The sequence below is a fragment of the Cyphomyrmex costatus genome, unplaced genomic scaffold (genome assembly GCF_001594065.2).
Source record: "Cyphomyrmex costatus isolate MS0001 unplaced genomic scaffold, Ccosl1.0 scaffold196, whole genome shotgun sequence".
Taxonomy (NCBI): Eukaryota; Metazoa; Arthropoda; class Insecta; order Hymenoptera; family Formicidae; genus Cyphomyrmex; species Cyphomyrmex costatus.
The window spans coordinates 748,231-776,077 of NW_017275998.1; the positions used below are offsets into that span (position 1 = coordinate 748,231).

The 27,847-nt window shown below is 40.0% G+C and overlaps 1 protein-coding gene across 1 annotated transcript; it reads left to right on the forward strand.

Annotated features, from left to right (window-relative positions):
- Positions 1-356: 356 nt before the first annotated feature.
- mAChR-A (muscarinic Acetylcholine Receptor, A-type) lies at positions 357-27,847 on the forward strand. The gene is given in 14 exon segments (XM_018538654.1): positions 357-624; positions 744-988; positions 1,131-1,210; positions 1,856-2,049; positions 2,236-2,356; positions 2,450-2,538; positions 2,610-2,744; positions 2,839-3,074; positions 3,153-3,233; positions 21,666-22,168; positions 23,627-23,906; positions 24,453-24,582; positions 26,145-26,441; positions 27,011-27,847. Coding segments are annotated over 13 exon segments (2,832 nt in total). The 5' UTR covers positions 357-624; positions 744-908; the 3' UTR covers positions 27,617-27,847.

Here is a 27,847-nt window from a genome sequence, read left to right on the forward strand (position 1 = left end):
AAAATTAAATATGTATACAATACATAAAAATTCACTATAAAATATTTAAGCTAAAACCTAAGTCCGCTTCGATCAAAAATTATCCGAACAACGCAAAAGTCTAAAATTGTGACATAAGATCTCTTTAAATTGTTTTTTAGATATAAAAAACGTTTTATGATCCAAATTTAAAAAAAAAAAACGTTTTTTTGTTGTATACAGGAGGTTTATTCTAATAATTAAAGTTCGCAAATTAATAATATGCTACCGCGGACAAATTCCGCCATTTGCAGCATCGTGACTGGAAATCGCGCGTGAGTGCGCCACCTCGGTGTCAATTCCAGTTGAAGTCGAAGTTTCCAGAACAGCTCGAGCATGCTCCGCGGCCCGCACGCCAAGTCGGTCAGCGTCAGATTCGTTTCACGGCAGTCTCGAGATTCCGTGGTGATTCGCGAGCGAATCGGTATTATTAATCGGCATTGTTGACTTTGACAGCGGGTTCTGTCGACGTCCCACGATAAACCGCTGCGCGAAGCATCACCTCGTAAGCGCAAACGGAACACTTGCATTTCACGAGCGAGCCGTCACGAAAAACACGGTCGAACGTTAAACTCGGAACGTTTGTTAACCGCTGTAGGACGACTCGTAAGTATAAGGTATAAGTAATGCGTGTATGCCGACAAAAATCCCGAAGGATCCCGTTCATTAACGGGCGCTCCTCGGCGTGATGATTTACCGTTTAAAACATAGGTTATGTTACGCAGGCGAGTTCCAGTTGCTGTTCTAGAAAGAAGACTTTCTAGAAGGTTAGCTCAGCGGTCTCGTTACCTCCACTGACTCTGCGAATTGGAAATCTGCTTTAAGCTCCACCTCCCCAGTGTGCTTGGCTCAGAACGTTATTGTTATATCCCCGACAACCACTTGGAAGCATGGCAAAATGGGGTGAAGGCGACCCACGCTGGATTGTGGAAGAGAGACCTGACGCAACTAATGTTAATAACTGGCATTGGTACGTTGCTCCACATAATCATGCTAGTTGGGATGTCTTTAAGTCCACCATTCGATCCTAATAATGTATATCGGCATTTGATTGTTTCTCATAATATCGATATTCTTTTTATACTTTTTAATGCATCAAAATTGTTCTGTAGGACGGAGAAAAATGCTTGTGTGTGGTCACAAGAAAAGTTGAAAGAACTTCTTATAAATTTCAAAATTGAGGGAGAAGGAGGTTAGTAACAAGCATTTATAAATTAAAAATTTTGGGAAAAGTATATACAGAGTATCTCATTTTAAATGCCTCAGACAAGTACCTTGAAAAATGTGACATAAAAAAATATTTTAGATGGAACGATTTTGAGGAGAAGGTATGTTACGTGCACAATAATTAATAGAATCATATTATGTAAAAAATTTGTATAATTTCATTTAAAAAAGTAAAGGTGATCTCTCTCTTTGTATGTTTTTAACTAATTTTTAGTTTAAAACTCTTAGGCTGGTTACACAATCTTGCTTTAAGAGGCCATAAAGCCGTAAGAAATTGACCAATCATAGTTGAATGCGAAAAAAAAAAATTTTCTGTGATTGGTCAATTTCTTACGGCTTTACGGCTTAGGGCCTCTTAAAGCGAGATTGTGGACCCAGCCTTACGATCCAAATAAGATTTGATATTGTTTATATGTTTTTGGCGCTTACCTAGAAAAAATTAATATGACCAAAATATATTCTCTTTGAAACTGTTCCACTTTCATCTAAAACATTTTTTTGTATCTTATCTATTTTTCAAAATATTTGTCTGGGATAATTAAAATTAAACACTCTGTATACTTTATATTGAAATGATCTACATCCTTAATAAATCTTATTCAATTTGTAGTATCATGTAAAGTAACAGAAATGGAAAAATGTGAAGGTGAGGCTGTAGCAAATAATAGAAAAGGAAAACTTATTTTCTTTTATGAATGGAATATCGTTCTTAAGTGGATATCTGATGAAACATCCAATAAAGACATTGAGGGTAAAATTAATATTCCTAATCTGTCTGAAGAAAATGATATTAGTGAAGTAGATGTAAGTATTTTTAATTGAAATAATTATATTAAATTAAGCAATGTAATTCAAACTATTATTTGTTTTATTTCAATATTGGTTTTTTAATCGGTAATTATTTTTCTTAGATATTTAGTGTACTACTAATATAACATGTTATAACATAAATGCAAGAATTTAAATAAACACATATTTTGTAATTTGTAGATTGAAATTACATTAAAAGATAGTACAGATGAAGGGGAGAAAGTTAAACAATTCTTACATACTAAGGGTAAAGATGCAATAAGAGAAAAATTAAAGAAATATGTATCTTCTCTAAAAGAAGGTAAAGTTAATTTTCTAACTTGTGATTTGAATTGCTCGTTATATTTAAATATATATATACCATTTTTACATAACTTATCTTTTTTGTTTGCAGAGTTTACGAAAGGTATGATACTTCCTAAAAAAGATACTGATAAAGAAAAAGAAAATATTTCGAATATAACCTCTGGTTTCAATATTAAGGTATGTGTAATATATTTATAATATAAAGTAATATATATAAAATAACTAATAATGTTGTATTTTCTTTTAAGATGCAAATGAATGCTGCAGTGACGCCAACGAACAATAATAAATCAGCAAGTAAAATCTCAACCACTACGATTAAGCAAAATGTAAAATTTCAATGCAGAGCAGATGAGTTTTACAACGTCCTCTCGTCGATCGAGGTAATAATTTTACCGAATTATTGTCTCAGTATAGGCGTTATTAATGTAAACTAAGCCACTAGCCAACTTATAACAGAGTTTTTAATTGTCACAGATGGTACAAGCATTCACGAAGAACCCGGTGAAACTAGAACCAAAGAAGAATGGTCAATTCGAGCTCTTCGGTGGCAATATTCACGGCGAATTCATAGAGATTACTCCAACGAAAATTATCCAAAAATGGCGTTGTAAACAGTGGCCGTCCGGACATTTCAGCGATGTAACGATCGATATCTCTGAGAAAAACGATCATACCGAGGTCAATTTAACGCAGAGCGGTGTCCCAGTGAGGTAAGCTTGGGAACAATGACTTTCTGTTAAAATTTATTGGCAAGTAAAATTGTCATGCGAAAATGTCGTGATTTTCAGCGAGGAGCCCTCTACGAAGGAGAATTGGGACAGGTATTACTGGGATGCTATAAAACGGACCTTCGGCTTTGGATACTTTATGTGATCTAAATTCACTCTAATGGATATTTATTTATTGCTAAGTAGAACAATCGTACAGATTGCGTGCAATCACACGCAGTCGCGCGAGCGCTTGACTTCTGCGGGAGCATAGATGAGTCTATGATGCGATGGGAAGGAAGCGTATACTATACAGGTTTAATCTGTTCTCTCTTCGTATATTTGGTACCGCCTTGTGTAAAACTATAAATTACTATCGCTAAACGCTCGTCACATTGCCGTACGACGTTACAAGCGACTTGTATGTCTCTATCTATTAGATGTGTCTGTCTAATAAATCATGAGATAAAGATGAATGATTTCAATCTGTTCTTTCCGTATGAGAATGACCGATGTATCGAGCCCTATTATTTTAAATCGTAACGTGCAACTTCAAGAAAATTATCAAATAAACATTTGGCAATTGCTGCGAACTCCGTCTATTTCTTTATTTGAAAAAGAATTAGTGACGTAATCAGTCTTCTCATGAAAAGAACGGACATTTTTTGATACAATAAAAAGTGATAATCATTTTTCATTGTTTTAATGCTACATATCACACATTTGACTGATAAATCGAATTTTGAACGTAGTCGCGCTCGTGTTTCTAAGCAAGATGAAGCGCGAAATCCTAAAGCCTTGAAATCCTAAAGCTGCACTCGCCGTGCACCGAAATGTTCTTCTTTTCGCACGAGGACAGGACCAATGTCCTCAGCTGCTAGGCAGACGGGAGCGGCATGAATGGGCAGATCCAGAGAGTACCAAATGCGCGCGCCTTCGAAAATCAAAATCAATGTAGTCGGTCGTCGTTCGCACTGGTCCCGCTCGCTCGCTCGCTCGCTCGCTCGCTTACTTGCTCGCGGATTGCCCACGCCCTTAGTGCGCCTCGCGGTCCCAACGCGAATGTTATCGGAGTATAGCGCCGTTTGTCGGTTCCCTCTTTACTTCTCTCGCGTTTCCTATCTCTGTTGCTTGTAACTGCACAAGCGCATATCAAGATGCATATGTACACGCACACTAACTTCTCGCCCTCCCCCCTTTTTCCGAGCCTCCCCTCCTATATTTCTAATCTTGCTTTTTCTCTCTTTCCAGCCTCTCTTCCAAACAATCTCTCTTCGTTCTTCTAGTCACTTCTCTCCTCGCTTTCTCTCTCCTTATCTCGATTTTTCTCCCTCACTCGCATCCCTTGACCAAGTCAGCCGAATAAAATCGTGAGAGATAGAGAGAGTGGGGGGAGGGGAGAGGAGGGGAGGGAAAGGGAGGGAAGGAAGGAAGGAAGGAAGGAAGGAAGGAGAAAGCGGGGGTTAAATTACCTCCCTCGTCGGAGAAGCGCTCTCTCTACCACCAGCATCACCACCACTATCATCACCACTACCATCACAGTCAGTCTTTACTCCGATCCCGCGCCAGCACCATCGGCTAGCTCGCGACTCACGCGTGGAGCATCCCTCTGTGTTTAACGCTCCTCTTACGTGCGCCCTCTCTCTTCTCCTCCCTTATCTTCGTCTCGCTCATGCCCTTTCCCTTTCTCTCTCTTTCTTCCTCCTCTTTCGCCTTCCCCGTCTCATCCTACAAACGGGATCTCTCTCACTCGATCGCATCTTTGCCTTCGCCTGTTCATCTCGCCACCCCTATCCGACTCTCCTCTTTCTCTATCTCGTTCGGAGCACGTTCGGCGGGTACGCGCGCGTCCGTGTCCCGCCCCGAGCGTGTCGAGGCCGCGTTAAACCATACATGTAACCGATCACGCGTCCGTCAGTCGGTCAGCGACAGTCTAACGGGGCCCCACGTCGCCGTCGATCGCACGAGTAACGCGCGCGAAGAAGAAGCGCAGTTATAGCTGGAGTGACAGGAAGGAGTAGAGGAAGGCAACAGCAGCAGCAAGCACCGCCGCCGCCGTCGTCGTCGTCGTCGTCATCGTCGTCGTCGTCGTCGTCGTCGGCGTGATGACCACGGTCTCGGACCGGTGCTCGTACTCGCACGTACCCCGTTGTCGGTGATACGGGGGTACGTCGTGCGCGCGCGCGCGCGCGCGCCGATTTCCACGACAGACATGTGAGTGCGAGAGCGCCTTCTCTCACCCCAGCCCTCCGCCGCCTACCCTTTCACCCTCTCTCGCCCTCTCAATTCCGTGCGCGCATCCTCCGGCCGAGACGCACGGCGGAGAAGCGCAGCTTGTCGCCGACTCTCGCAACGCGCGCGACTCGCGAGAGAGAAGAATCTCCGTGACGGATCGCGCTACGACCGAGGGGTGGTCGCTCGCTCGCTCGCTCGCTCCCGAGAGGGAGGAGATCGGCTCCTGTCTCACCTCGCCTCGCCTCGCCTCGCATTGCCTCGCCTCGCCTCGCCTCGTTCGCGCATCACAGCAGCCTCCGCCGCCTCGCGCCAGGAATACCGCCGAGAGGATGCGTGACGCACTCGACACGGGCGAGTATAGCTCGGGGGTGTAGAAGGTGGCAGCTTCCTTTTTCTTTCTCTCTCTCTTTCTTTCGCCGTATCTATATGTTACTTCGTTTTTCTGTCTCTCCCATCTTCATCTGTGTGTTGTCCGATCGCTATCGCGCGCCGATTATCGGCCGGCATCGCGAATATCTCTCGGAGAGTCGAGGAGATCGGTCTCTCTGGCGTTGGGCGGGTACGGCGTAACGAGCACGCCGCCGGACGAGCCACCCTACTTTTCCTCGGGGTGGTTTACTTTCTCGGGACTACCCTGGCTAGTCGCGTCGCGTCTCTCGCTCCACTAGGCTCGGCCCGTGAGGAATCCTAAATAACGTAATTACGGGCGACCGCCCGTGTCCTCGGGTGAACTCAATTCGGACTCGGATTCGGAGCGTGTCACAGGGTGAGTCGGAGGGATGATTTTGTACAGTGCTGGGGCCGCGTTCGAGAATTTCTCTCGGGAGACGGAGAGCGTTTTTCGAAGCAGTGCTTATTTCGACGTCCCTTAGGTGTGCCGCGAGATTCGCGCGGCGTAAAGTGGACCTTTCTACAAAATCACACTTGCTCCGGATGCGAATGGACTTCGATCGCGAAATCGTCCACCACGATCGCAGTAACACAAACAGATACTTTCTGCACGGCAATTTTTTTTTCTCACCTCCCTCAATGATATTCCGCCGTTCGAAACGGAGAGGAGAGAAACGTTGACCCAGAGATTTCGCCCAATCGTTCGGAAATAATCATCCATTCACATATATAACGGCTCGCGCGCATAAGTAACGTTGCAGCTTTGCATTCATGAATCTTTTAGAGTGCGTTAAAAGGGAATCGATAGATTACATACGATCAAATACAAATCGCGAACGACGCGTGTTTTATAACCGCCTGCGCTTGCTTGAACTTGCTTTAATCAATTCCAACTTTGCTATAAACTCGCAACTAAGTTTCCGTCACGATATCCGTTCGTATAATCCTAGCTTAATTTATTTCAAATCGAAAAAAGAAGAGAGAGAGAGAGAGAGAGAGGGAGGAGTTTTAAAAAAGGTCTCTTTGCTAATCTATTACACAATCGACGATACACGAATATCGAAATTCAGGACCGCAGGTGCACGAAGCCGCGATTGTTTATCTATAAAAATGCACGCGGAGATTTTCCGCGCTATAGACGACGGGCACGGGTACGTGAGAGTTTTTCAGTATATGCCGGGAATTCGAAAACACCAAACTGATGATCGACGAAGAAGCTTCTCGTTTTCCATTAAGATAAACGCCCGTTCGATCACTGTTTTTCCACGGTCTATATTCGCATGTGCGTGTGTACATGTATTTTAGTTCACGGGTTTGGCATGTGACATGGGGAGGGGCATTTATGTACACAACTTCAGCTTCTGCACATTTCAGCTAATAAACGGATAATTTTATTAGCAATATCTCTCTTTCTCTCTCTCTCTCTCTCTCTCTCTCTTTTCTTGTTTACTTTAATAATTTTGTAATTATTCTCGCGCTGTTAGAGCCCTATTCTTTTGCGTCTCTTGTTATATTAATGTTTTAACGCTTGAGAGGATGCTATCCTAGAGCGCGCGTGTAAATAAAGCTATCTTTCTTTTTCTGTGTAACCGAGAATATTTGAAATTAATTACTGCAGCACATATTACATTTCGTTGCTAATTACGCGAACGGCACCCATATCTTCTTGAGAATTATGGGCCACTTCCAGCCAGTGATTTTATTTCCAATTTACATTGTATTTGCTTATATCGTATTTGTAAGTAATGTGAAACGAGGAACAAGATTAAAGCCTTCAGATTTATAAAAGTATATTGGTATACGCCTGAAAAAATGCAGATGCGATTTAGATACAGTTATTAATAACAGATATCGATAATTATCGATCTCATCGTGATATTGAATATCATAAATATAATTAATTATTATACATAATATGCTTAAGAAGGCAATTATTTCTCGAGATGAGCATTATCCAGCGTTTATCTTTCTATGGGCGGAGACGCGCCTCCGTTTGCGATACAAACGCTCGCGATCGGTACCGACGATGCACTTCCGGCTTTACGTAAGATTATTATAGCACTCTTATCGTTCGACCGTACATGTCGTCGCCGTTATGTCACCTCCGCTCCGCCTCGAGTCGCGAACGAACCTCGTTGATTTTATCGGCGCTTTTGATGCCTCGATAGCAGCGAAGTATCATATTCCGATTTCTGATACCAAGTACTTTGACGTTAGACAATGACATAATTGCACGTTTATTTACAACTCATATCAATCATCTGCTTCCATTCCTCTTAAAATGAAAACAATATGAAAATTTTTTCCATAAAAAAATGCGATTTAGATACAGTCATTGTTGTTAGGAATATTCAAACTTTTTATTCTTATCGTGTGATATCGAATGTACTAAATAAAATCAATTATTATATTTAATATGTCCAGGAGGACTATTAATTCTCAATAGGAGCATTCGCAATTAAAGTTCCTCATTATTTCCTTATTATTATGTAAAGTGTATGTCATTATTGAAAATACGTTCAGAAAATAATAAATTAAATTCAAATTTAACGGTAGATTAAAATATGGTCATATTCGAGAATCATAAGGCAAAGATCGAATCGGGCGGACGTAACATTTCGTGCGATGTCAAACTGCAATTGCAGTTCCGGTCGCATCGCGCACGAGAGCTTTAAATTTCCCCGACCTGACCTCGCATTAGGTCCGTTCTTTCCAGCTGCACTTTATTAGACTCTCCGTGCTCTAAGTGAAACGGCGTGTTGTAGTTCACGCTCGGCGAAGAAAAACGAGAAGGGAAAAAAAGATGAGAGAAGGGAAGTGTGGACAAGTGCGAAAAGTGGCAGCTGAAGAGAGAACGAACCTATTACAATCCACGATAACAATCTGTCGCCTGTCTTGCCTTTCAGCTGAACATGACAGCTTCCAACGATAATGATAATGTCCGCTATGGCATTTTCGCCTTATCGAAAAGCAGAATATTTCGTTAACTTCAAATTTTCCCTTTGCCTGCACGATGTAATCTGCGATAAGAGCTTCGCGCGAAAAATGATACCCATTTTGTACACCATGAAAGCTGCGCGTACCATTTCGTATTTCGACACGGCAAGAACGACTTTGTTGAAATAACTACAAATTTACAGAAATAACTACAAAGTTAGATACAGATTCGAAAACAATTTTGTTGGATCATTGAAATAATTATTATATTAATCATATTAATATGTAGGAAACTATCAAGCATAATAAACATCGCTGCAATAAAATTATATGTTCTAGTAACCAACTTGAATGTTTTACGTAATTATTTTGATATAATTAAATACTATTATTAGTTTATATTGTATTATTTTGATGATTCTCTCTCAACAAAATTATATATTTTCAAATTTCTATTCAGCTAAATTTTTAAACCCTTCATAACTGTTCTTTCTGTGGAGAAGATCCGGTCGCAGGGTCCATGACATCCCGACTTATGTTGACGTTAGTTTAAGCGTCGGCAGACAAACGAAAAAACGTGACTACTTAGGCGAATTTCAATCGAGCGGCGAATTGCTCGCCGGTGTATATAGAAAATAGAAACAGGAGAGTCATTTGGTTCCCCGTGGTATTCCGGAGGAACGAGTGATGTTACGACTTTGATCTACTATGCATCTCAAATTCTTGCTCTTTGACGTAAGGTGAAGACCTCGGTACGAATGCTATAAAGGGTGTATCAGAAATCGCGCATTTTCTCGAACAGTAGCGGATTCTCAAAGACTTTGGAAAGCTGATCACTGATCCGTTTTCAGCGAGAACTCGCTCGAAGATTTACGATTAGACGAATCTTATTCCACTCGTTTCCGTCGTCGTCAATTCTTTCTTTCAATTCCATTGCTATAATCGCGAAAGATACTTCTTGACGTACAGCGCTTGTTTTTTCAATCACAAAAATATAAATGCCAATTGTAGTCAGCATTAGGTGTTCGAGTGCGAATTAAAATTCTTCATTAAATAACACATTAATTGGACGTTTCGGCCCTTCATTTTATGAAATTTATCAATGCTGATCGATGCTTATGTATCTTAACATAACTTGCTCTAATTTAATACATTTGACACGCAACATTCTCTTTAATCTCCATGTATAATAATAATTTCGACCAGAAGCGATGACCCAGAAGCGAGGGATCGAAAAACGTTTAATTAATTAATTATTTAATTAATTTGAAACATTTGAAAACACAGATGAACACTTAGTGTTGGCATTTGTATTTTTACATTCTTTAGAGTGTTTTATTATTTTTGTTTTATTTATTTAATTTGTTTAAAATTCTTTCCTCCGCTTCTATCGTGCCTTCCTTTTTCGACTCACGTTAGATATCGGGTTAAACTCTTTAAGATTTCACTAAAGAAGGTTCAACTCGAAATTCGCGAAGCAAAGCGAATCCGGCAAGTAGGGAGGGTCTCGGTGGGACTTCCGATGCACCGTGTATACGTATATATCACTGAGAAATACCTGCTCGGCCGACTATGTGTTATACCCCTTTACCGAATTAGGTTGTACATACATCTACCGTTTTCTCTTAAGAGACATCCCCGACCTAGCTATACAGATACCATCGATATATAGTCCGCCTCATCGTCAGGTATGGCGCGCGTTAGAAGTAATTCGATCGACATGTCCCATTTATGTCTACTAGCGGGCAAAATGTAATAAAAGCCGCAGCGTAGTAATAGCGAGTGCCACCTGTTTCACCCTGGGAAACGGAGGGGCGTGCACGACGATTGATACACGAGATTGATTCCTTTTTCCCTAATCGGAATCCTTTTTGCCTCATTCTGCCCTTAATCCGCCAGCAAACGACGGTGACTTGGGCAGAGAGGAGGGATGTCGGGGCGGTACATCTTCGACCGCGTGCAACCGCGCGATTATGCAAACGTCTCCGCCTGATTTACTCCGTATTTGCCCAATTTAAAATGTGATCGATATGGCCGATTATATACATTAACGCAGATAATATTTGTCGACCGAATCAAAAGAGAAGTCCTCTTTTATTTCGACGCGAGCAAAAAATATTATAAGTAAGAGAAGTCTGGCGGTCGATTGTGTGTCTTGAAACGAGGTGAAAATTATAAAAATGAGCATTCGCTAGATGTTGATTAATGAAGTTATAAATATTCAAATGAAAATTTTCTGACTTTTGTAATTTTTACCTCATTTTAAGATACACATTTGATATGAAACAGCCACTTTTGATTAGTCCGGCATGTTTTAATAACTCCTGAGAGAGAGAGAGAGAGAGAGAGAGAGAGAGAGAGAGAGAGAGAGAATGAGGTAAGAAAAAGAAAAAAGAGAAAGAAATAATAAATGTATGTCTTTCTCTTTTACGTAATTTGGCCAAAATTAAAAGCCATGTATTGAGAAAAGTGTATTTGGTGTATAATTATAAATGGGAAAATAATTATGATTAGGAACTCCATTTTTATTATTGATACAATGTTGGCAGCCATATGTGATAATTTTTCCAATAAGCAAGAAACATTGTAGAACATTTCAGTAACATTATTGCAACTTGTAACGTTGCTGCAATGTTACTAAAATATTTCAAAATTTAATATTCTTGTTTACTAGGTTCTCAAATACGACATGATTGTATTGTAAGAATAATAATTTCAATTATTAATGTAGTAAAATATCAAGAGAAGGTAAATAAAATAAAAACATTTTTATTCCGTAAATACAATCCAAATTATAATGAATATAATTGTTTTCTTGAAGGCTCATTCTACAATTATCTCAGCGAAATTGTAAGTGGTTGTAGTTGTAAAAATTGACCAATCACAGTCGAATATTCTTCTCAAATTTGACCGTGATTGGTCAATTTTATAACTACCCTTTGCACAATTATAGAAAATAGACTTTACTTATTTATGTAGACCCTTTTTATCTGGTAATAATAAAAAGTAAAAAATATGTTAATATAAAAGCTGAAGATTTTCAAACAGTACATGACTATTATTAATAGAACAATTGACTATATTTGCATGATATAGGCTGGGTTGTTGTTCCACCTTTCGGTAAACTTCAGCTCACTACCTTACTTTCTTACTTTCTTATTCTCTTGTACTCTTTCATCTATCCATGAGGTAAATTATCACATAGTTTATCCAAAGATAGAACAATCAGCCCTAAAACAACTATAAATATACTAAAAAAAAAAAACGACTTAACGAAGTTAAATTAAATTATGATAATTGTATACTTTCTCTCAGTGCACGAACCGCGGCTCCTGTCCACACTCTTCTCAAAGGGTCTCTAAAAAAATACAGGCCGTAGCCGTCCGCAAATTTTATCATTCCTAACAATACGCTTCACTTCTCTCACCCTCTGGCACGTGAAGAGGGAGACAAATGTTTAACGTCCGAGAAGCAACGCTTTATTATTACGTTCCTCCGTAACCTTTTCGAGCGAGAAACAAAGAAGTGTTCTTCATTAATGAAATATCAAAGGTTATTAACGGCGACGTCTCGGTACGCCACGCGACACTCGATAGACTTCGATTTTCGAAACGCGGTTTCCGCCGCGCGCGGGCGCCTCGCTCGAGAGGAGGGGTTTTTTTTTTTTTACAACAACGGGATGCACGCGGATCCGGAGGTCGGTTGACGTTAACGGCGACCGTGCACGAACGGGCCCGTAAAAATATGCACGGCGCAATTTACGCGCGCGTTTACGCGCGTGCAAGGAAAGAATGTATGTATGTGTCTCTCTCATGGTGTGTGTGTATATATATATATATTTTTTTTTTCATCGGCAAAAAGAGCAGCGTATCGGAAAATTTATTTATAGTTCGACTGTGTAGCCGCCGGGGCGGCCGCAACGGCCGCCGGCTGTAACGCCTCGTAATAAGCAGAGAGATGCATATAAGTGGATCACGACCTTCTGCTATTTTTTTTCCATTTAGTCATTAATATGTTTTACGCGCGCTCGCCCCTCTCGGGTGCGTTTATAATATTAATTTGCGCGCGAAACGCGACGGTCCGAAACGTTCTCCTGTGAACGGAGGATACCGAAGCGGTCCCGCAAAGCCGATCAACGAGATTGACTTTTCGTTAATGCCGTGACTTAGACTTAGCCGCAATCAATCTCGGATCACGTATCCCGATATATACTCCCGTAATAAAAGAAGCGGCGCAGGTCGACCGAAATCGATAGCCGATAAAAGTGTTTACATTATTACACGCGGCTGAAACATTATTTTTATATTTTCCGCGAGCCGGTGAATTTACAGATCCTCCTCAGGATAAATAATCTTTGCTGAACGCATATCGCGATCGTTGCGGATGGAACGCGGAATATGTCACTGATGCGAAAAATCGCGTTTACTTTTCCATATGATTCTTCCACAATTGTATCCTCTCTACATTTTTCCCGCGGGTATTATTGTTATAGAGACACATAAATTTATTTTGATAATTGCACGTTTTGGTTTCGATCAACAAAATACAGTGATTCACAAAATTGTTCGGGAAATTGTTTCGAAAATTAAAGAAAAATATCCTTTTCGTGCATCACTTTACAATACGCGAGCCGTAACATTTATCTTTATGCGCTCTCTCTCTCTTTTCTTTCTTTTATTACAACAAGATGGGTAATTTATAGAATCTTCATGAAAAAAATGATCTTGCTGAACTATCTGAAAATTTAGACAGATACAAATTTGAATATGTTAGGCTATCAAAATAATTATGTAAAAAATTCAAACATGATGAACAATCCTATAAAAAGTTTTGACATTCTAGTAATTAGTTTAAGCGTCTTACATAATTATTTTGAATTTAATTGAGTAAGAGAAATTCTACTTTCGGTCAAAGTGAATTTTAGCGCTTAAATGTTTTAGTGTGAATGTATATACATATTTAATTCAAACCGCGCGCCGAGATCTTTCCCAGTTTTGAAGCAAAATTATGAACAGAACTAGAGTATTAATATTACATATAATAATATTAATAAGCAATTTAATAATATTAATGCTAACGAACATCTTATAAGAATATTAATAATCTTAAAAAAAAAACTGCAAATAATTTTTATTATACGAAAAATATTACGTAAAATGGATTATACAATTATCTTAATAACACAAATACATTTACTTTCAGATCTGTATTTAGAAAAATTTTAGATATTTCAACAAAATCGTTTCTTTTGTGTTTATGTCAATAAAAATTTAAAAAAATAAAAAATTGATTAACTTTTATTACGAGACGTATGAAAAATATAATAAAAATGTTAACAAGAGTCTTAAAAACTGCGACTAATTTTTATCGCGAAAAATATTGAAAGGATTACATAAAATTTATTATATAACTATTTTTACATAACTCCGCGCAACACAATTTATCTTTCAATCTGTATCAAGCAAAATTTTGAAATACTTGGTCAGAAGCGTTCTTTCAGGATCAAGCTCGGTCGGTTACGCGCGAACAAATGTACATTTATTTATTTCTGCACAAGAGAATCCGTGATATTTCGCGGGCGTGGGAAGCCGAAGGACTTCGATCCGATCGCGCGATACCGGCGAACATTGTGCATTACGTATTATTAGACACGCATCCTGGCAGCGAATAATCGCGCTCGCGGCCTACCGCCTGTCCACTTAAACAGAGAACATCGCGCGGACGGTGACGCAAGCGATTTTAATACTCGTCATCCGCGCGCGAAGTAGATCTCTTTTAAAAGATCGCTCGCATTGTCCGCGATGAATGCGCACACGCGCGACACGCGGTTATCTGCACGCTGCAACTCGTACCTGTCACTAGCCGTTATTTCCAACGGCATTACGGACTCTCCGTAATACCCGCGGGGTAAGTGCGAGATAAGTGCCCCCGAGACGGAGCTTCGATTCGCGAAAATGTCTGGCGTTTTTAATTATCTTTACGGTACACACGCCGTAATCTCGTAGATGCCAAAACTATCGAGAACTAAGTACGTTTCTTTTAAGTAATTTAAGTTTCAACGACACATCCTATCCGCTTTCCTCCACCTCTAAATCGTGAAATGACGTCGGTTGTTCTTATAATACTCTGAGAGAGAGAGAGAGAGAGAGAGAGAGAGAGAGAGAGAGAGAGAGAGAGAGAGAGAGAGAGAGAGAGACACGCTCCCGAGAGATTTAACTCTCGGTAAATCGTACTAAATCATTTCCATCCTGCGATTTCGCTCGATCCTCCAACGTTGGCCCCAAACTCCGGTTTAGAGAATCCTTAGTCCCGAGGCGAGACCGGTGCGGCTTCGTTAACGTTGCTCTCGGAATCAAGCGCGGAAATCTGACTCGATACGTGACATCCAGATCGTCGTTTGGGCGTATATTAACAAACTAATTAAGGCCAGTGTTCGTTACACGGAGGCAACGCCGTTAACGAGACCGCCTGTGTTTCTATGCGTTTCTATATTTATTTATGGAGCAGGTCGCGTGACGGTGAAGGGTCAGTGCGGCCACCGAGCGTTTCTCGTCGTCGTTATTATACAGCATCTATTCTCCAGTGGATCGGATACACTGCGAGGTGGTGTATTGCCATAGTTACACACTATTGTGACACGCTACCCGTCCATACATGAACCAATGCGAGCACGACGACGGCGGGAGGTTTACCGCTTGAGCGCATAGCCGCTTTTATATCCGCGAATATCGGATACGCCGCCTTCTGCTAGCGGAAGAAATCACGCGTGCTGCTTGATTAGATTATCCGTGTTAATCCTCGGTGTTCAATGCCGGATATCTTCCCTCGGATTGTGATAACGTTGCGTTTGCTTCCGGGCACGTACCATATTATAAACCGTTCGGATTCCAACTGGAATGATTTTGTTCTCTTTCGAGAGTACAACAGAAATCTATACACTGAAAGAAGAATTTTTTTTTATATATTTCTGACTGTAATTACATATTATAAACGTGTCTTTGGCAATAAATTATTCGTAGTTTTTAAGATTCTTATTAACATCGAATTATTAATATTCTCGTAAGATTTTTAGACCGAAAAAATTTTGGCGCAAAGTTTACACAAGTGGATGTGTATTTAAATTTATATCGCAAAGTACGTAGGCACTATAAGATCCATTTTGACCGAAAATAGAATTTATCTTACTTAATTAGATTTATTCTTATATTGGACCAATTTCGTATTAAAACTACCGACAATTACTATTACTTTATATAATTTAACCATCTTATAGCTGTTTTTCAGCCAACTATATTTTATATAATTTTCCAAAAATGATTAGAAATCATAATTAAATTAAGTGTTGTAATTGAACCAATTATACACTGTATTTGTCGATAGAACTATACGTATATAGTCATTGTTAACATTAATAACCATAATTATGATAGCGTTTATTATAATCGCAAATACCAAAAATGTTTACCTTGGAGAATAATTGAACTATTCCGATCGGAATCCACTGCACATAATCCCTTAATACGTGCCCAGAAAGCGATTTCGGTATATATCTGAAAATCATGAAATCCTCATGCGTTATCCTGTACGATTCGTAACCAGGTTACGCAATCCTTCTTTTTACAGTGGAGAAATCGGGTTAAGATGAGGCGGCTAGATTTCTCGTAAAGAAAAAAGAAACCGCGGAGTTCATAGTGCGTAAAGTAGCGATAACGCCGTAATGCTACCGTCGACCTCTTGGCAACCATCCACTGCGATTTAAACGCCTTCGTCCCGGGACCACCTTTAACGCTCTGTTGCGCTTTAGTAGTCAAACTAAACATCCTGCCGCGTGTAATTTTTGTGTATTGCGCATACAATATTAACAGTACATTTAAGAATACATTTGGACTTCTCAAAATATCAGTAATTCACTGTACACACTTAGCCTTGTTCCACAAACGTAAGATAAACTTTGATATCTCGGATTAACTTATTGTATTTATCTTTTTCTACCATCAACTCTCTAAATTTTTTGGAAAGAATCTCACTCCGGACTGAAATCTCATTTCAAAAAGAGTGAAAATATTACCACTTACTGTTGTTCGAGAACAGCAGTATTCTCACTCTTTTAAAATGAGGATTTCACTTCAAAGAATTTCGAGAGGAGAATTGAAAGAGAAGACAGATAGTAAATTAAATCGAGATTAAATTAATCTCGGATTAATCTTACATTTGTGTAACCGAGCCATATTTGATTATGTCGTACGAACGATATAAAAGAGATTCGCCGATAAAATGGATAGAAATGTAGCATTAAATGTTAAAGATATCATTATTAAGAAATTTGATTCACCGAGCTATTTTATACGTTCCGCGTATAATGAAATGAGGCTACCTAGAGGGATGAACAATTCAATGCCGTCGTTAGACGGCGTAAGGTAAAAATTACAAGCCCGCATCGATTTTCGAACGACGTCCCGTCACTCGCTTCCGATTATCTCGAGGCGGACGCGAACGCCGTTCGACCTTCGCAAACGTTACGAGAAGCTCGATACTGAAGTTCGCGCCTACTCGTCGCGCGAGAGAAACACTGTTCGCGGAAACGTTAATACCAACGAATAGCAAACGGCAAAGTACGTGCGCTTTTGTTCCCGCGCGCGGTAAATGTCGACCGGCATAAAATGCCATTGATTCAACCAAGTAATATCGTTGATTCCTCGACAGTTCTCCATTCGCATGTAAAGAGAAACTAATTTTGGGTTTCGCGCGAACACTGGGTGTATCTGAAGATTATATGAGAAGGCGGGTATTATTTAAACTTCGGGACAGACCAGGACTTATTTATATGCCGCACAATTGTAGCATTGTACAGACAGTTATATGGAGTATAAGTGATAATGTAATAGTACTTTTAAATCTTTTCCAGACGATTGTCTGGAATGCTCGAATTGTTCGATCCATGAAAAAGGTTGAATGTCGACCAACTATCTCAAATGAGGAGGGACACTCGTATAACGTAACCCAAATTTTGTCCCAAATTGGATATGGTTACGAATTTGTCCCTCTTTTAAGTATGAAAGTAAAATAAGTGACATAAATGAAAATAATAAGAGGGTCAAATATAATTTTTAACATGTGAAAAAAAGAGTCTTACAATTTTTTATTTAAAAATACATTAAGTAGAAGATTACTGTTTAAAAAATAAAATGTGATTTCGTAACTTGATGTAATTTTTGTTATAATCTCACATGATATTAAATTAAGTATTATTAGATGTTTACAAATATGTAATTTTGTTCTTGCATTGCATTAGCAACTATAAAGAATGTTTATCTGTTAAAATTTTTAAGATGTCTTCCTAAGAAGTTGGACATCTTAATGCTAAGTCAGTATTCGTGATAGACCTAAAATATTGTAAAAAGGTTTAAATATCATTGGCATTTCTATAATTACAGGCGTCGAGCATGCCATGCGCACTTAACAGGGAGGTAATCGCGTTGCACACCTGGCGCAACATGCATCCTTCCACGCCCTTGCCGCAGCAGCAGTTCGACCGCCTCGCCAGGGATATCGAACTGGCCGCATTCGATGAGGAATCTGTCGCAATTATGACAGTTATCGAGTACGTTATTTCCTTCGAGTATGTCCCCTACCCCAGAGCGTTTCCACGGTAAAGACAAGACCTGGCGAAATTCTTTCGAAGGAATCCTTTAGTCCGCGTAAAAGGCCGTGGGTCCTCGGCGGAGAATCTGGGGGTGGATTCTCAAGAATTTTTGAACCGCTTTTAATTGCTAGTTAAACTTTAACTCCGCAAAACTAATTTATTACAGCAAAATCCACCTGAAATTAAATTAAGGCTAAACTTTGCTTACTGATTCTCATCTCCGGGAGGTTAATTCGCCTTAACAAGCTTTCGCCTTCCCGATACGTAAAACTACTGATGTTCCAATATTCTTGAAAGCGAAGCAGAATCGAGAATACGTTCTTTTAAGTCTTCGGAGCCCTTTTTCGTGTGTACGATTTAATATAAGAATCTTTGTTCTCGTCGAAACGCTATGAGAGAAAATTATTTATTAAGATGTAAACGCATTTTATTCGCCGTCTCTTTCGTCAGCCTATGTTACAAATGTCTGTTAATTGTGCAAATTAACTGCTTTACCACGGCTCTTTCGGACGCACCGTTGCACAGGCGGATCTAATTCGTGACGCTCGCAAAATTTCCTGCGAATATCAAGACCGCCACGGCGAAGCGGCGCGCGTTTAAGCGGAGACAAGTCGGCAAGTGAAATACGTCCGTAATTGGACCGCCGCCGCTCGCCGGCCGCCGTATCCCCGCGAGTAAGCATCGTGTTTTCGACGACGAAACGAGTGCACGAAGAACGCGATCGAATTGTGATTTTAGACGATAACAAGTTCGAAACTTCGACCCGACGTTTTCTGCGCAAACTGCTCCGCGACTCGGCGTTACTTCCGTATTAAAACGCGCTTATTACAGCGAACCCGTCGTGAACTCTCGCAGTACACGCCCGAGAACTCGTGGCGTAAGTTAATTTCATCCTTCTGAATTTTTAAACGTAACAAGTAAATCTCGTTGACGGAGAAGTACAACGTCGGATCTAAAAGTTTCGTAAATAGAATTTTTATTCGTGTAACGCAGACGCGTGAGGGATTTTTTTTTTCATACTTTCTATACCATGTCAGAATTAAGATTCCGGAGATGACGGTTACCGCGCGTTAGCGGGAAAAAGGCTCCGTTCGTTCATCGATAATTCATTCTCTCGCTTTCAAGTTTCGGCAAGTGGTTGTACGGGAAGCTGACACACGCGGAAATCGCGGAGTAAACGCGATTATGGTCTCTGTGCTCCAAAAACGAAATGCAAACGCTTGACACGTTTGAGATGCATTCGGGACGCAGCTGTTTGCTCGCGAACGACGAATAAGTAGCTCGTCAAGGAAATCTTAAAGTCGTCTGTTTCACCGATTATTTGTCAAATAAGTATTTTTCCACAATCGTCCTTATGGTGGATCAATCAGAAGTTATCTTGGACGGTGTCCAATCTCTTGAGGATCTCTATGCTGAAGTGTCTAATATGAAAGATTAGTTGGAAAATTTGTACGTATATATAGTATGTGCTTGCGATATTGATGTAATACGTTCTAGAGAAGTGACGTACCTACTGTTGAATCATGTCAAATTTAACTAATTTAGGTCGCCACTATGCTTCTGCCCAATAAATTCGATACTATACAGTACTATACTATATATAGTGTCAAATTTGTTCATTGCATGTAACAATAGTAACAATATATTGTGTAAAAACAGTGACGAGTTAAAATTGGTTAAATTTGACACTATATCATAAATTTAACAATGCCTGTCCGGACATTTTCACAAAACTTTGTTCATATATTATTACTATATCTCAAACGTTTTTTTTTTTTTAATATAATATTATAATTTAATTGTAATCCTTAAATACAATTAAATTATAATATAATATTGTAATAAAAAAGCGTCTGAGATTAATAATAATAAATTTTGTGTAAGTATTCGGACATACATTATGTAGGTCTAGTTACAGAGACGTTTACCTTACTGTTAATGTAATGTGTTAGTGACACGTAAATCGTATAAGTCCTCCAGAATCGGTGAAATAGACGATTTTAGGATCCCCTTAAAGATGAAGCAGCGGTTAGAAGAGAGGAGGGAAAAAGTGCAGTCTCTTTCGCGCGGATTCAAGAAAACGGAGTGAAAGCCTCGCGGCATTGGTTGCGCTTTTCGCGGTACGCTTGACTGTAGTCTCGTGCCGTGCAGAAGTACAAAAGAACTTTCTCTCCCTTCTACCTTTGTCTCTTTTGTCCTTTTTTTTTTTCTTAATACGCTACTAGAGTGTTACGGCGATTAAGGCGGGGTCGTCTGTCGCGCGGGACCAGAATACTTGTGTCAAATGAACAGTTATATTTCGAGGGAAGTTAACCTCGGTGTTATACAGATTTTAATAAAAGTCACGTATTAAGAGTTTATACTTCAAATTCCCCTTTGCCATCGCATAGAAGTATTCACGAGAAAAACATTTTTCTGTATGTCTCTCACAGTTATTGATATTTGACGTTCGCTCAGCAGTAGACGTTGAATGAAATATAAATATATCGGAAGTACTAAAATGTATTGAACATCTATGAGAGAGCAAATATTGATCTCGTTCATTGATACGATCCCATTAATGTCACTATGCTGATAATTTCCGATATAATTTTTCGGTATATTTGCTTTGTCTTTGCTCGCAGACTCAATGTCTACGCCGAGAGGAGCAAACGTGGGATGTAGTTGACACTACCTTCCACCTAGCGAAAGCACGACGACGGAGGCGGTGGACGAGGAGGAGGAAGGGGGGGAGGAGGAAGAGGAAGACGAAGAAAGCGAAGAGGACGAGGACAACAACGACGACGACGACGACGGTCACGACGACGACGACCACGACGACGATCACGACGACGACGACGACGACGACGACGAAGACGACGACGACGAGGAGGAGAACGAGAAGGAGGAAGTGGAGAAGGGAAGAGATCGCTACGGTAGCGTCAGTGAAGGTGGTGCCGTTCGCCGAATCCCGGTGTCCGGCGACGAGGAGTGCCGGAAGCGTGGCGTTCGCGCGTTCGCGCGTACGTGCGTGCGTGCGTGCGTGCGTGCGTGCGTGCGTGCGGGCGGGCGTGCGTGCGCGCGCAAGGCCGCGTGGGCGAACACGCTCTCCGTCAGCGTACCTGCCGCGCGCATGGTAAAAGAGTTCGCGAGAGGTCGGACGAGGGTGAGGCGGGCTACGTGGGACCGGCGGTGGTGCCCCGAGGATCGGGATTCGAGTCGTGAGCTCCAGGGATTCGTACGAGACAGAATCAAAGTACGCGCGAACCGGTAACGCGAACCGTACCCGCGGACCACCGGCACAAGGATACAGACAAGGCACTGAGACGATTTTCCGAATTAACGAAAGAAAAAAAAAGAGAAGAAAAAACCAAAGAAAGAAAGAGAGAGAGAGAAAAAGCGAGAGACAGGAAGAGAGGACGAGAGAGATAGTCTCCGTCAGACATGAACGTTACTTCGATGGTGGAGATATTCGGCAATGACAGCAACAACGTCAGCAACGGTCTCGACTGCGGCGGTGAGCCCCATCAGTACGCGTTATGGGAACGTGTGACGATAGTGGTGATCGCCGTCGTCCTCAGTTTCACCACGGTCGGTGGCAACATTATGGTCATGATATCGTTCAAGATCGACAAGCAGTTGCAGACGATCTCCAATTATTTCCTCTTCAGCCTGGCGGTGGCCGACTTCGCGATCGGCCTAATCTCCATGCCCCTCTTTACGTTATACACGGTGCTCGGTTACTGGCCACTCGGGCCCTACGTGTGCGACACGTGGCTGGCCCTCGACTATCTCGCGAGCAATGCGTCGGTCCTTAATCTGCTCATCATCAGCTTCGATAGATACTTCTCCGTCACGCGTCCGCTTACCTATCGGGCTAAGAGGACCACTGTCAAAGCCGCCATCATGATCGGTGAGTATCAAATCTATATGCGGTGAGATATAAAAGTAAATATATTGTTGTGCAAAAACGTATGTTTTTTTTTTATCTGGAGAAATCATAGAATTCTCAGAGAACTTTGTCGAGATTCAAAAAAGCTTTTGTCGAAATTGTCTCTCCAGAGATTTTGCTTTTAACTCTTAGTATACGCGATAACTTTCCGGCCGTTTACTTTTACTGTAACACACACGATGGATCGTTCGTGTTTCTGGTTATTTTGTGCCACTTTTACAAATATAAAAATTATTAAGATGTATTCTTATATGTATATATACTTAAACATCGTTCAAATATATTAGGTGTAAGGTTGTACTTATTTAAACGTTACTTTGTACTTGGGGCTCTTGGTATTTCAAAGAAAAGAAATGCGTAACTCACACGAATGACCCAATCGTGTACTAAGGGTTAATTTGTGGTTCAAAACTGCTTCATTTTTACCTGAAAAATCAACAAATTTTTAAGCTATTTTTTATTAAAGTTCGCGCGAGTAGACATTAATAAAATAATTTATATCGTGTTTTTAATAAATTAACGTATTCCAATATATTACAGAAAGTTGCGCGGTTTATGAGTTATCTCCGTGACTTGATACATCGTTAAATGCCAACGTTTCGTGAACATTGTAGAACGTTATAGTTCACATGAACAGGGCGAGAAGCAATCTGATACTGATCAGTGTAAGGTTGCGTCTCACCCTGATAAGTGATCTGCAATATTCACGAAACGTTGGCATTTAACGATGTATCAAGTCACAGAGATAACCCATAAACCGCGCATAACTTCCTTAAAGAAAATACCCGTGGCAGCCTCAAAAGTATGCTTCAATACACCCGCCAAACACAAAGTAACATTACATCAATAGAACAGAAAGAACAGTTTTACTCAAGTATCTAAAAATTGTATACAGAGATCTGAAAATAATTTTGTTTCAACTATCAAAATAATTATGTAGGGCGCTGAAATTGTTGACTAGAATAAAAACTAGTTAAAACTTTTTGCAACGTTACTATCAACGTTTAAGTGTTCCACATAATTGTTTTGGTTTAACAGAATTATTTTTAGATCTGGATCTAGCTGAATTTTTTTATACATCCGTATAAAACCGTTTTTTCCGTGTATAATTCCCTACTCGACAAAATGTAATTACCGCGCACACACATTCAGGCAATATGTGTTACACTACATTTCTATTGTCGAGTGAGAAATTATAAATAAATTGATTTAATGTGTTACTGTTACTTTGTGTTTAGCAGATAAGTCTAAATTAATATTCGCGATAACCATTCGAAACCTTTAAATAAAAGTCTGGGACCACTCGAGTGTCTTCTATGTCCGTCATATGTTTGTTGAAAAATAAAATAAAATTTGCAATAAATATAACCGCATGTTCGTTGAAAAATAATCCAGACAACAATATAATGATCGTTCCAGGATCCGCGTGGGGTATATCGCTACTTCTTTGGCCACCCTGGATCTACGCGTGGCCGTACATCGAGGGTCAAAGGACGGTGCCGATGACTTCGTGCTACATCCAATTCATCGAGACGAACCACTACATCACCTTCGGCACGGCCATCGCCGCGTTTTATGTTCCTGTCATGATAATGACATTCCTTTACTGGCGGATCTGGAAGGAGACGAAGAAACGTCAGAAGGACCTGCCGAACTTGCAGGCTGGCAAGCAAGACGCGAGCAAGCGCAGCAACTCGAGGTGGTAACTAACGCTTTCAATTGTTTCTCTCTCCGAACTTGTCGTCAGCACGTCACCAAAAAAAAAAAATACAACCCTTGCACAAGAGAGATGGTAACACATTTGCCCTAATTGAAAGATCAGCCCTTCCCCTGATTTTACGGAGCACGGATGCACCGTTTAAATGAACATTTGACACCATTAGACGTTGTTAGATTAATTATAATTAATTTCTTTCGTACGTAAAGATATTATTTTAGTCGCATACTTTTCCTCCTTCCCCACCCTTCAGTTATATTATTGAATGTCTTTTTATGATTACTTTTTATACGATTCCTGTTATTCTTTAATGTTTGCTCACGATCTTTATAAAAATATTCTTTCGAGATTTATGGATCTCGCGTTAAATATTTTCTATATTTATTTAATCTTAATCTGATAAAGATATTTTTTTCTCTAGACTGCGTAACTCCTTTTGACAACGCGAGTAATCATGTTTTGCGAATACCGCGAGGTCGAAAGACTCAAGTGTAGCTCGATGTACTTATTCTCGTGTTTTCCCTGTAGCGACGAGGTTATTATAGATATGGAGGAGGGCAGAAGACAGCGAAGCGAATCGAGCACCGCCGACGACGTCTCGCACGCCACGCACATCGCGGTTTCCTACATTGATAAGCACTATCCGCAATATAAAAGCGTAAGTATAGTTGTAACCGTAAGCGCGAATGCGATTACACGAAACGGAGTCACTTTGCACGTTTTCGTATTTACTCGTCTTTACGAATGTCGTTGATAGTTGGAGCTTCATGCTTACAATTCGCGCAATTCAGATAATCGTGTTATTACTTTGAAATCTCGCGTGTCACATCTCTTTGTATTTTAAAAGGAAAGTTACCGATACTGACATAGGTTGCCTAAAGAGACACTCCTTTATTTTTCAGAAATTAAGTATTACGCTAATACTAATAAAAATATGATCTGTTTAGATGGTTAAAAAATAAAAATTCATAATTTGTACATATATTTGTGACTTGTTTCTGTATATGATATCAGCTAAAAAGGAATTCTACAAATGCAAAAATAAAATCTTATGATTTTTTTACAAATTGCGCAATTTAAATAAGAATGGCTATATGTATATATTATTTATCAAGATATATTTATATCTTTTTATATATGTTTCCTAAATTTATTTATATTTTTTCTTTCTTATGTTTGTCATAATATCCAGACAGCACATAATATTTATAAAATGTTTACAAAATATTTGTAAGATTCATTTTAAATATTTTGTGAAGATTTTTGTGAGCTTAGGTTGTACAGATTATAAATATTTATTATACGTATTATGAAATATTTATCATAAATATTATATAAAATATTTAGTCTATGTTTAAGTAATAGTTATTTATTTATATGTTTAAATAAAAAATAATAATTTTTAAATAAAGAGTTTGTATAAAATATGTATAAAATATCAATATAATATTTCAAAAAATAAAATTAACATTCATGAATATTTATTGTAACTATTCTGTGCTGTCAAGGATGGTTTTAAATATAAAATCGGGGAACAGCGTCAACTGACACATTTGTTCGTAAGACATATCATAAGCTAACTTAATCTTTAGTATTGCGTTTAGTGTCAAATAACTCTATCGAAGCTGAAGATACAAGTTTATATTTATGGAAAAACCTTTAAATCAAAAACTATCACATTGCATGTTTGCTTTTGACATGGTAGACAGTAAGTAATATCACATATTCTTATTCTTTTTCTTTTATAGAAGCCATCAGTACAAAACGTCTACAAGAGAATATACATAAAATTGTTTTAAATCTTATGCATATTCTTTTATATTTTGTACTGATAATTTCTATTAAAAAAAAAAAAAGAATAGGAATATGTGGCATTACTGCCTACTATGCCAGTTTTGAGGCTCATTTAACGTTATACTTAATTTTTACTTATCTCACGAAAGAATTAATTATTGCAAATATAAAAACTGCTATCATCTGATAGACGACACTTTCTAGTTTGTATTTATGTTTCTAAAGTTTTATTTTTAGCTTTTATTTAAAAAACAAAGTGATATGTCGATATTGGCAATTCTCTTTCCTCTGTTACCAATTCAAGAAAAATCAGAAAGAACTCGGTATTACGTTATGACGCAAAGTTACGTTTGCATACGTAATCTCGGCTAGGTTAATCACTTTCGCGATTAAAAGCTTATCCGTTTTCGCTTTTTGGGCGTGCAGCACAGGCCGTTCTCTTGGACCTGGCTGAAGATGTGGTGCATCGCATGGTGGCACAGCGGTCGAGACGACGAGGACGACGACGAGGAGATCGCTGGACCAGAGAGCAGTCACACCGGGGCCGGTTACGAAGACACGCTCACGCCGCTGTCGGCCGAGACGCCGCTTCCCAGCACGGTATCGCGATGTCCCTCGATCAGCGCGATACAGGCTACGGGAATCGCCCTGGACAAGACCATGCTGCACGAGTACAAAAGGTCGGCACGGCCGGTCGACCTTAGGAATATTTCCAACGATACCGTATGTGACGCTTCTATTCGTTTCTACTTGGGAATTGATTTGTGAAGAAAAACAACATCTCTCAATGTGTTTTCGAGAGAAATCAATACTACACACGGCAATTAGAGTTATTAGTGTAATGGTTACGTTGAGCAGAAAAAGCAGTTTTGCAACTATATTGAAAGATTTTTTCATTATAACTGCATTTTTCAAGCCCATTCTATTATACAATTGTGTGAACGCAAATGGTGATCGTAAATGGTGATTGTAGTTATAAGAATTGACCAATCACACAGTCGAATACGAGGAGAATATTCGACTGCGATCGATCAATTTTTATAGTACAATCACAACTACGTGTTTATACCACTGTGTGTAGAATGGACTTTAGATTCAGTAAAGAACTATAAGTTTCTCGAAATTTATATTTGAACGTATATTTGAAATTTGACGAAAACAAGAAGAAAAATTGTAGTGAAAAGTTCAGTGTAATAATAAGAAACAAAACTGTCATCTTTGAGATTGCAATTGAATCAATTGACTCTCGCTCGAAGATCCATACTACGCGCGTGTCTCTCCTTCAATTCCAGATTTATACTATTCTGATCAAATTGCCGAGTAACGGCGGGAAATTCACCGAGGGGACAAGCATAAGGATGATACCCGACGAGTCGATGCAGATGGGAGACAGCGAGGATGACGGTGGTGTCGGGGGTAGCGGCAGTGGTGCCAGCAGGCTCTTCCGTCTCGGCGGCGGGTCCGTGTCGAGTCCGTCGACGGTGACGATGAGAAGGCCATCGCAGATGCCGGACATCAGGATACCGTTGAACGCGAAGAACATACCGAAGGCTGGCAAGGGAATCCTGAGCAAGCAGCCGAACAAGAAGAAGAAGAAGCTGCAGGAGAAGAAGGCCGATCGAAAGGCCGCGAGAACGCTGTCAGCCATCCTGTTAGCATTCATTATCACGTGGACCCCGTACAACATTTTGGTACTCCTCAAGTCCATTACCGCCTGCTCGTGGTACATACCTCAGGTGCTATGGGACTTTGTTTATTACCTTTGCTACATTAATAGTACTGTGAACCCGATGTGCTATGCACTGGGCAACGCGGCATTCCGCAGAACCTACGTGAGGATTCTCAAGTGTAAGTGGCACAGCAGGAACCGCGGCACCGGTGCGGTCGATCGGGGATGATATCAGTAACCCGTCGATGCGCAACTTCGACCTTTTTCGCATCGAGGAGGGGAGCGGTCCTCCTCTCCACGCTTCCGATATCAACACACTACAGAATTGGAAGTCAACGACCACGCGCGCGCGCGCGTGCGAGCACACACATACACATACATGCATATACCGAAACAACGCTGTACTATTATTATTATTATTATTACTACTACTATTACTACTACTATTACTACTACTATT